Source organism: Ursus maritimus, assembly GCF_017311325.1.
Source record: "Ursus maritimus isolate PB19 chromosome X unlocalized genomic scaffold, ASM1731132v1 scaffold_X1, whole genome shotgun sequence".
Taxonomy (NCBI): Eukaryota; Metazoa; Chordata; class Mammalia; order Carnivora; family Ursidae; genus Ursus; species Ursus maritimus.
Window position 1 is genome coordinate 1,798,276 of NW_024423319.1, and position 10,746 is coordinate 1,809,021.

Consider the following 10,746-nt stretch of genomic DNA (forward strand, 5'->3'; position numbering starts at 1 on the left):
CCCCGCCTCACACAATGCTGTCAGGTCTCAGAGGGGCAAGAGGACACATAGGACAGGTGATTGGGTGATGTGTACGGTGAGAATGTTTGAGGTGGCCCCTGAGAGGTTGGGAAGGTACCAAGCCAGGAGGAGCTGAGGCAGAACAGGGGTTGCTGGCCCGTGATGGGAGGGTTGGTGCGTGGCAGGGTGGGGCAGAGTGGGGCAAGGGAAGACACTGGGAGTTCTGGGCCATGTGCTTTGAGGGGCCTGTGGGATACCTGGTGCAGATGTCCACATGGGGAGGGGAGTGTGGACGTGGAGATTCCATGGAAGGCCTGAGATAGGGGCTGGCCGGCTGGTCCAGTAGGTGACCCTGGTGTACTTGTGTGGCCTTGAGCAGCGTCAGGCCAAGTTCTTGGAGCACAAACTCAAGTGCACAAAGGCACGCAACGAGTACCTGCTCAGCCTGGCCAGTGTCAACGCTGCTGTCGGCAACTACTACTTACGTGACGTCTTGGATCTCATGGATGTGAGTACTGGGAGGGCAGGCCGGGAGGTGGGGGGCCCAGGCCCTGGGGCCCACCTGAGCCATGTGCCTGCCTCCTCCCAGTGCTGCGACACAGGGTTCCACTTAGCCCTGGGGCAGGTGCTCCGCAGCTACACGGCTGCTGAAAGCCGCACGCAAGCCTCCCAGATGCAGGGCCTGGGCAGCCTGGAAGAGGCCGTGGACTCCCTAGATCCTCCAGGGGACAAGGCCAAGGTGCTGGAGGTGCATGCAGCCGCCTTCTGTCCCCCACAGCGTTTTGACTACCACCCCCATGAGGGAGACGAGGTGAGGGTCACTGCCCCTGCCCCCAATGCCCCAGGCATGGATGCAAAGGGCTTTGTGTTCTCTAGTCTTCACTGTAACAGTGGTTATGTCAAATAAATCCCACTTTGCTAAGGAGTTGAAACTCCTGAACTGCAGCCAATTTCTCAGACCCTCATTCAATGGCCTCAAGGCAAATGAGGCTCACTAGAAGTTTCACCACTTGCATTTGAAGCAAGCAAACTTCTGCAGCTCACTTCTGCAATTCAGCAGTGAATGCATGCCTCCCCACCACAGCAAACACAGCAAAAATATCACCAGGTGGATGCCAGGGAGTAGGTGGGTATCTAGCTGTCTGAATATTCTAAGTCCAAATGTTCTGCATGTTTTAGACATTTCATAATGCCAAGCTGAAGGTTAGTAAACCATACAAGCAGTAGAATATAGCTAGCATCTTTTTACATGTCCCTGAGCTGTTTTTTTCCCTTTACCAGTTTGTCCAAATGGGCATTGTGAATGGACAGGGATTACATGGAGCTTTTAGCTTTTTAATCTGTATTTTGATCCGAGTCATAGTTGAAAAAGTCAAATGTTACTCAAGGCTTACAATGGCCCGTGGCAGTTTTCTGATTCACCCTTTCTGTTCCCAATTCCACTCCCCAGAAACAGCCACTTCCCAGTCTTCTGGCTGCTGTTTCTGGTGCTCCCCTCCCTGTGTTCAAATTGCAGTGTGGGCTGCTAGTTGCTTTTCAACTGACTTCCTTCCACAGCCCTGCCACAGCCCATTCACCACCCCAGGCAGTCTGTGACTTCGCTTTTCTGAAAATGCCCTTATTCTAGCCTTGAAATTGGTTGGTAGTTTAGCTGGATATAGAATTTAGAATTGAAAATAAGTTTCTCTTTTGACTGTTAAAGGCATCACTCCAGGCTTTCAGCATTGTCGGTGGGCAGTACAAAGCCCTTCTGATTTCTGATTCTTTGTGTGTGACCTGCGACTTGTCTCCCTAAAGTTTCTAGGAGTCTCTTTCCCACCTGGTAAAATTTTGTGATGATGCTCCCTGGGGATCCTTTTTCCTTCACGGTGCTGGGCAAACCGGTGGGCACTGTTGGTTTAGAATGCTGTGGCCTTAGGTTTTGGGCTCGTATTATTCCTTTGATCATTTCCTCCCCCTGTTTTCTTTTCTCTCGCTTTCAGGAATTCTTGTAATTGGATGTTGGACCTCATGGGTTGATTCCCTAATTTTCTTGTCTGTTCTCTTTCCTCTTCTCCCACCTCTATACCTTATAGTTCTGCTTTCTTAAGAGATTTCTTCAACTATCTTTTTCAACCCCTTGTTGACATTTTTTAAAAATTTACTTTCGTAGTTTTTGTTTCTAAGAGTTCTGTTTTGTTTTCCAAACTCCTATTTAAAATAATCCTTTGTTCTTGTTTCGTGGACATCATATTTTCTTAAATCATTCTGAAATGTTTGTTTTTGTTTTCTTGACATTTTCCTCTGCTCCCTGCCTTTTCTCTGGGTTTTTTTGCAGTTAAAAAAAAAAAAAAAGCTCGCTTTCGTCTTTCTCTTTCATTTTAGAGCTTTCCTCAAATGACTGGCAATTCTTGGCCATCAGGTCACATTTAAGAGGAGGCGCTGAGAGGTAGATTAGATGAGATATCTGATGTGCATGAGCACGGCTCGTCAGCAGGGGGCTTCCCCTCAGGGACTCAGACCATTGCTTTCAGGGAGACCCCCATGGTGGGAAGCCTGGGGTGTCCTGGTAAGAGGGTGCTAGTAGGACCTGGGCTGAGGTTACGGGATTTGGGGGAAGGGCTCAGCTCTGGCTCTGGCCTAGATACTGTCAGGAAACAGGGGTAACTCTGATTGGATGTCTTCATAAATCTTATCTAGAAGGCAGGAGGTGGGGGGTGGACATGAAGGGAGCCTAAAGCAGCAGACACTCCTATTTGCCTGAACAGGGAGGTTTGGTTATTTTTGTGGCTTGGACAAAGTTCTTGTTTTTGTCTGCACTCAGATGTGATTACAAGGTGTTCTTGTTTTTATTGTCACCTCTCATGGTCACAGAGTGACCTTGTCTGATGCTGATGCTCTGTGACATTCCTTATGTTCAGTAGGATAACACCAAGTCCCATCTGGGCAGCTCCAGATGGCAGCGGCTGCTTTTTTCTTTGTCATCAGTAGGAAGTTTTGTCCCCTTCTTTAGCTGTGAGTAGTGTCCCTAAGTCCAGAATCCCTCTGATTTATCCTTTCCAGAGGCTAAATCCCTAGTTTTCTGCTAATTGTATGGGTTTGGAGGAGGGTTTTCAGATGTTAATGTTTCCTAGGGCCTGGAGAGATCTTTTTTATAATTCTGGTAAAACATACAGGAGATTTACCATTTTAACTATTTAAACTATAATATATGGGTTTTTTTTTTTTTTTTTTTTTTTAGTAATTTCTGTAGCCAACGTGGGGCTCGAACTCACGACCCCAAGGCCAAGAGTCGCATGCACTACTGACTGAGCCAGCCGGGTGCCCCCATTTTAACCATTTTTAAGTGTGAGTTCAATGGCTTTAAGCACATTCACACTGTTGTGTAGCCATCACCACCCTCCGTCTCCAGAACTTTTCCATCTTCCCAAACTGAAACTCTGTCCGCGTTAGACACTCGCTCCTCCTCCCCCCACCCCCAGCACCCACCGTCCTGCTTTCTGTCTCTCTGAATGTAGATCTAGACTACTCTAGATCACTCATGTGAATGGACTCATACTGTATTTGTCTGTTGTGGTTTGCTGGTGTCGCTCAGCATAGTGTCCTCGAACATTCCACTGTATGGACAGAGCACGTTTTGCTTATCCATTTATCCCTTGAAAGATACTTGGATTGCTTCCTGCTTTTGGTTGCTGGGAACACGAGTGTGCAAATCTTTCTTGGAGCCCCTACTTTCACAGTGGCACTGCTGGCTCCTATGATGAGTGTAGGTGTAATTGTTGGAGGGGCCACGGTATTGTTTCCTGGACAGACTTTAGCCGGTCCTGGTTTCTGCACCTCCTGCGCCTGCCAGACGCCTGCCGCCTCAGTCTGGTGGCGTTTCTGCTGCTCTGGTGGCATCTCCAGTGCTGGCCTCGCCCCCTCCTCCACCTGGCGTCCCTGTGACCTAGGCCTTCATGCGCCCCTTTCCAGTGGGGCTTGCAGAGGACAGAGAGCAGGGCGTGTTGAGCCTGCCATGGATAAGCGAAGTCTTCACTCCCAATTTTCACTTGATGTCAGTGTCAGAGTTCTGTGCATGCTTAAATGTTCAAAGGAGAAGAATTCTTCTCTTCCATGGGATGCTCAGTGGGTTAAGTGTCTGCCTTCGGCTCAGGTCATGATCCCGGGGTCCTGGGATCGAGTCCCACATCAGGCTCCCTGCTCAATGGGGAGCCTGCTTCTCCCTCTGCCTGCTGCTACCCCTGCTTGTGTTCTCTCTCACTCTGACAAATAAACAAATAAAATCTTAAAAAAAAAGAATTCTTCTCTTCCTAAAGCCTTCTACTCCCTTCCCCCACTCTGCCCACAAAATGCAAGCCACTTGCATTTTGCCACAGGGAATCTATTTCTGCTTGATTAGAGTGAGCAGTTTTTCTTTTTTTTTTTTTTTTTTTAAAGATTTTATTTATTTATGTGACAGAGAGACAGCCAGCGAGAGAGGGAACACAGCAGGGGGAGTGGGAGAGGAAGAAGCAGGCTCACAGCGGAAGAGCCTGATGTGGGACTCGATCCCGGATCGCCAGGATCACGCCCTGAGCCGAAGGCAGACGCTTTTAACGACTGCGCCACCCAGGCGCCCCGAGTGAGCAGTTTTTCTAGCTAGGCCCTCCTCTTCTGTCTCAGACCTCAGCCCTCCTGACCATGTTTTACAAAATAATCAACTGCTTTATTAAGGTGTGAATCACATACCATATAATTCACCCATTTCAACTGTACAATTCAATGGGTTTTAGAATATTCGCTGAGTTATGTAACCATCACCACTCTCTCGTTGCAAAGCACATTCACCCCCAAAAAGAAACCCTGGACCCAGGAAGCAGTCACTCGCTCCCCCCCCCGCCCCAGCACCAACTCATCTGCTTTCTGTGTCTGTGGATTCACCTTTCCTGGACATTTCATGTAGATGGAATCATATGATATATGTGCCTTTTGTGTCTGGCTTCTTTCATGGAGCAGGATGTCTTCTAGGTTCATCTACATGTGGCATGGATCAGCCAGGACGCCATTCCTTTTCGTGGCTGAACAACAGTCCATTGTATGGATGTCCCACACTTGCTTTTCCATTCATCAGCTGATAGACAGCGGGCTCGCTTCCACCTTTGGGCTGTTAAGGGTAGTGCTGCTGTGAATGTATGCAAGGGTCCGTGGGCACGTACGAGCTCCTTTCTCTTGGGGAGAACCGGGTGTGTTATGTGTCCAGCACTGGGGGTCCTGGACAGCAGCTGCCGAGGCGTTGGAAACGTGCATGCTGCCCTCATGCCCAGAGGCCTTGCTGCCCACTGCCCAGCCCACTCCCACGCCTGAGCTTTGTGCCCCCCGGCTCAGCCCTCAGTCCCTTGCACGCTGCCCTGCCCAGGTGGCTGAGATCCGGGTGGAGATGGAGCTGCGGGATGAGATTCTGCCCAGAGCCCAGAATATCCAGAGCCGCCTGGACCGACAGACCATCGAGACGGAGGAGGTATGAGTGCCCTGGCTCAGGGTGGGGACACAGACCTGGAAACATGGGGCCAGGTGGCCATGGCCTCCCCTCCCTCTTCCTTCTGACTTGGATTTCCTGTCCCTCACTCGTGCCCCATTTCTTCCTGCCCTGGTGCTGTCCCCTCCCAAGGTGAGCAAGACTCTGAAGGCCACACTGCAGGCCCTGCTGGAGGTGGTGGCATCAGAAGAGGGGGATGTGCTTGACTCCCTCCAAGCCAGCCCCTCCACCGAGTCTCTCAAGTCCGCCAGCTCGGATCCAGGCGCTCGACAGGCTGGCCGGAGGCGAGGCCAGCAGCAGGACACTGAGACCTTCTACGTCATGGTGGGGAGGGGGTGGCTGGGGGGCAGGGACCGGGCACGGGGAGGGCCCAGAGCTGGGATTAAAACGTTGGGCTCTTCTTCGGGCTTCCTAGAAGCTCCAGGAATACTTGAGTGGACGAAGCATCCTTGCCAAGCTGCAGGCCAAGCATGAGAAACTGCAGGAGGCCATTCAGCGAGGTGGGCCCCACTTCTGGCCCTGAGCTGCTTCCTCCCCACCCCCAGGCCCAGGAGCGGCACCTGCCCTCAGCTCTCTTGCCTGGGGCCCCCACCCAGCCCATGTTCCTCTCTGCCCAGAGAGGTTAGTTGGCAGGCTGGAAAGCACCCAGCAAGGGTCCTGGCCCCTATCCTGCTAGCCTTTCTTTCTGCGGTGCATCGAGGACCTCCTGGGCTGAAAAACGCACCAATGTTTTCTACCCCCAGGTGACAAGGAGGAGCGGGAGGTGTCTTGGTGAGTTCTGAGGAGTGGGTTCTGCCATGTCCCCACCTCCCCTCTCCTTGGGGCCCAGCTCTGCTGCTCATCGTTCTGTGACTTCAATTTCCCACTTTGTCCAGTGGGTTCTAGACTAACTCATGGGCTCTAGGGCCCTGTTTGGCTGGGCTAGTGGGTGGGACATCCTATTCTCCATGTCCCCTCCCCTCAGAGCCGGTTTCCGCTCCCTACAGGACCCAGTACACACAGAGGAAACAGCAGAAGAGCCGCCACCCCCGCCCCAGCTCCCAGTATAACCAGAAACTCTTTGGGGGAGACATGGAGAAGTTTATCCAGGTACTGGCTTGGCCTCATGCTCCAATGGAGTGAAGGCCCTCCCCTGCATTTTGGTTTCTCTCCAGCCTGGGGCCATTTCTGTGGCCCAGCTGCCTGTGACTCCAGTGTCCTCCATTGCTGACAACTGGTCAACTGTCCCTTCCCCGACGGGACTTTGTCAGGCCTCCACCAATTTAAGGGAACATCCTTAACTAGTAGCAGGCATCTACCCAGGGGCGCCTGGGTGGCTCAGTCGGTGAAGTGTCTGCCTTCGGCTCAGGTCGTGGTCCCCAGGTCCTGGGATCCAGCCTGACGTCGGGTTCCCTGCTCAGTGGGGAGTCTTCTTCTCCCTCTCCCTGCCTCTTACCGCCTGCTCATGCTCTCTGTCTCTCTTAAATAAATAAATAAATAAAAACTTTAAAAACAAACACACAAACAAAAAACCATAAAAACACCAAAACAAAAACCCACGCATCTACCGAAAGCCTCAGGCAGGAGCATGTGAGAAGTGGAGCCCACAAACCCCGCTCTGGCTAGCGTGCTACTGGGGGTCCTAGACGGCAAAGTAAGGGAAGAAAGAAGGGTCTGAAAAGAAGAAATAGCGCTAGACTTTTTAATGATGTGCTTGTATGTATGTATTCAAAAGAGCCAATCGACTATTTAAATGAACAAATTTGAGTTCGACAATGTCAGTGGGTTTGAGGTCAACACACAAAAGTGGATTGCAGTTAAACAGCAAACGGTGTAAGGTGCCCGGGAGCGAATCTCACCAACCACATGCCAGGCCTCATTGCCAATAACCATCGCGGCTTGTTAAAAGAAGTATAAGGGAGCCAGTGACAAGGAGGGACAGTGAAGTGAGCACCCTCTCTGTCCCTAGAGCTCAGGCCAGCCCGTGCCCCTGGTGGTGGAGAGCTGTGTTCGCTTCATCAACCTGCATGGTAAGCAAGACCTGGGCCCTCCTGCTGCCCACCTGGCCCCTGACCCTCGAGGAGGTGACAGGGGCCTCAGCACCTCGGCTCATCCCCCCCCCAGGCCTGCAGCACGAGGGCATCTTCCGCGTGTCGGGGGCCCAGCCCCGGGTCTCCGAGATCCGTGACGCTTTTGAGAGAGGTAGGGACAGGCAGGATGGGGTAGGCGCGGGGGGCAGCCGGAGCCGCTGTGACCGGCCTCCTGTGCCCCGTGTCACCCTCAGGGGAGGACCCACTGGTGGAAGGCTGCACGGCCCACGACCTGGACTCAGTGGCAGGGGTGCTGAAGCTCTACTTCCGGAGCCTGGACCCCCCGCTCTTCCCACCGGACCTGTTCAGAGAGCTGCTGGCCTCTGCAGGTGAGGCCAGGGCCTGAGGCCGGCCGGGGCGGGAGAGGCCACTTCCTGTCTCCAGGGCCTCACTCCTGTGCTTCTCTCCCCGGGGGGTGGCCTGGGCCACAGAGCTGGAGGCGATGGCCGAGCGGGTGGAGCACGTCAGCCGCCTCCTGGGCCAGCTGCCCGCTGCAGTGCTGGTGGTCCTGCGCTACCTCTTCACCTTCCTCAACCAGTGAGTGCTTTCTGGGGGACGAGAAGGGCTGACGAGGGGGGGGACAGCAGGCGGGACGGTCCCTGCCCGTGACCTGCGTGTGCCCCCAGCCTGGCTCAGTACAGCGACGAGAACATGATGGACCCCTACAACCTGGCTGTGTGCTTTGGGCCGACACTGCTGCCCGTGCCTGCCGGGCAGGACCCGGTGGCCTTGCAGGGCCGGGTGAACCAGCTGGTGCAGACTCTCATCGTGCAGCCCTCGCGGGTCTTCCCACCGCTGACCCTGCTGCCCGGCCCCATCTATGAGAAGTGCATGGCACCGCCCTCCTCCAGCTGCCTGGGGTATGCCCTTTGTGTGTGTGGGGGGAGGGTCCAGCAGAGGGGATCCCCCTTATCTACTCAGATGCCTTGCTCTGACCTCAGGGATGCCCAGCTGGAGGGCCTGGTCGGGGAGAACGAGCCAGAGCTGGAAGCTGGGACCCCGGCCCAGGAGGATGGTGAGGGGGGAAGAGAAGGAGGACCCGATCCTGTCCCTGCCCTGGGTGCCCCTTCCGCCTCCCAGCTCAGACCTCCTTTTCTCCCCAGACCTGGAGGGGGTTGTGGAGGCCGTGGCCTGCTTTGCCTACACGGGCCGCACAGCCCAGGAGCTGAGCTTTCAGCGCGGGGACGTGCTGCGGCTGCACGAGCGGGCCTCGGGCGACTGGTGGCGGGGCGAGTGTGCGGGTGCCTGGGGACTCATCCCCCACAAGTACATCACGCTGCCTGGCGGGTGAGTTTGCAACTTCTCCATCGCCACCCAGGTGTTGGGCCCCTCCCCTGCCCCGAGTCCTAGCTTTCCTAGGCCCGGGGCAGCCCAGACCACTTCTGGCCAGCCCTGAGCCCACCAGCCCCCAGAGCCTGCCCTGGGAATGAGGGCTTTCAACGGGCCATCTCTCTGACTCTAGTGCAGAGAAGCACACGGTGGGCCAGGGGCCGCAGGCTGCAGGGGAGCTGGTGAGCAGTCCAGAAGTCCTCCTGGCCATGGAATTCATCCATCGGTGAGCGAGGGAAAGATGGTTCCTTGGGAAGACTCATTTTGGTGGCCTGAGCACCTCGGCCTGAGCACTGCTGTTGGGGAACCAAGCCTGTCCCAGGCAGCAGGTGCTGGGCCAGGTCAGAAGGGGCTGGGGTCTGGCTTTGGCCACATGGAGAGGGGCCCAGTTGGGGGAGAGTTGTCCAGGTGAGGGACGCCAAAGGAGGACAGAACAGATCCACTGGGCCAGCCTTGCTGTTCCCCCTCCCTTGGCCATGCCCTGTCTATATCCTGCAGGCCAGAGCCATGCACCCCACTTGAGGCCTCTCTGGGCATACCCGGGGGTCCCTCTGGGCACAGACGGCACTGCTTGGTCCCCACCTCCCCGGAGCGATATGTGGAGGTAGACAAGGTGAGAGCTGGGACTGGCTGTGTGGCAGATAGTGGTGGGGGGCGGGGCACAGGGGGCACCCCGCTTGGGGGTTCTCTGCCTCCCCTAGGAACCAAACTCTTTCCTCCCGAGGTTCGAGTCTGCCCTTCCTGGCCTCAGACCAGCTGGCTGAGCCCAGCCCAGTGAGGGACAGGCCGACAAGGGTGTGAGCCCAGAGGGGAAGGACGAGCCCAAAAGCAGGGTGGAGGGGGACATGGAGGCTTACGCACATGGGTTTCACGTTTGGCTCTTGAGTGGGAAGTGGCAAGTGGGACTCCCGGGCAGGCATGGCATCTAGAGCCAGGATAAGTGATAGGTAGTGACCTAGCAGGCACTTGGTGGCCAAGGAGGATGAAAGGGACCGATGGAAGAGATGGACAGATGGAGTGGGTGGCCGGCTGGGGAGACCCGGCTCCCTGCTCTCATGGGCCTAGCACGTCCACTTGCGGTCTGCCTGTGAGCCCCGGTGGGCTAAGATAGAAGCCCCGGGGACAGTGTGGGGTGGCTGTGATCCCAGCCAGGGAGTAAGTATGAGAAGAGGGGGGATCTGGGACTCAGCCAAAGGAGTCCTCACCTTAGATCTATTGCTGTCCCCAGAGGAGGCTTTGACAGCCACACCAAAAGTGGCAGGAGGGAAACCAGGCAGGGAAGGAGGGGCGGCAGCCTTGGGGCCAATGGAGAGGAGGGCGTGGTGACAGGAAGGTGGCGAAGGACTTAGGTTTTGGAATGAGAAAGAGTTCAAGTGGGCGCTTGGGCAGCAGAGGGAGCAAGGCCCCACTCCTGGCTCAGGTGGCGACACCCTGACCTGGGGCTGGAAGAAAGGGCTGGGTAGGTTGGGGGAGGCTCTCATCAGATGCCCTCCGTCTGTCTTCTCACCTCTAGGCTGTGGCGCAGACCATGGACTCCGTGTTTAAGGAGCTCTTGGGGAAGACCTCCGCCCGCCAAGGCCTCGGGCCAGCGTCCACCAGCTCCCCTGGCCCCGGGCTCTGCGGCCTGAAGCCTCCAGCCTGCGGCCGCCTCGGCAGAAATAAAGGCTTCTCCCGGGGCTCCGGGGTCCCGGCGTCGCCCTCGGCGTCCCATCCCCAGAGCCTGGACTCACCCCTTAAGCACTGAGGGTCTGCCAGCCCCACCCCGCCCCAGGTGGCCACCTTTGGCTTCTCCCTGGCCCTGTGCAGCCAGCGCCGGGGTCCTGCTCTTGCCCCCTTCGCAGAGGAGGAGACAGC

The 10,746-nt window shown here is 55.6% G+C and overlaps 1 protein-coding gene across 1 annotated transcript in view; it reads left to right on the forward strand.

The window, feature by feature from the left end:
- The window catches only part of ARHGAP4 (Rho GTPase activating protein 4), a 21,281-nt gene that overhangs the window by 8,455 nt on the left and 2,080 nt on the right, over positions 1-10,746 (forward strand). The window contains exons 6-22 of the mRNA XM_040626945.1: positions 380-508; positions 590-811; positions 5,375-5,476; positions 5,627-5,818; positions 5,910-5,994; positions 6,238-6,265; positions 6,481-6,583; positions 7,443-7,503; positions 7,598-7,675; positions 7,758-7,892; positions 7,995-8,100; positions 8,190-8,423; positions 8,505-8,578; positions 8,667-8,850; positions 9,026-9,118; positions 9,391-9,505; positions 10,406-10,653. Coding sequence (XP_040482879.1) covers positions 380-508; positions 590-811; positions 5,375-5,476; positions 5,627-5,818; positions 5,910-5,994; positions 6,238-6,265; positions 6,481-6,583; positions 7,443-7,503; positions 7,598-7,675; positions 7,758-7,892; positions 7,995-8,100; positions 8,190-8,423; positions 8,505-8,578; positions 8,667-8,850; positions 9,026-9,118; positions 9,391-9,505; positions 10,406-10,636 — 2,172 coding nt within the window. The 3' untranslated portion in view covers positions 10,637-10,653. The remainder of the gene's footprint in view (positions 1-379; positions 509-589; positions 812-5,374; positions 5,477-5,626; positions 5,819-5,909; positions 5,995-6,237; positions 6,266-6,480; positions 6,584-7,442; positions 7,504-7,597; positions 7,676-7,757; positions 7,893-7,994; positions 8,101-8,189; positions 8,424-8,504; positions 8,579-8,666; positions 8,851-9,025; positions 9,119-9,390; positions 9,506-10,405; positions 10,654-10,746) is intronic.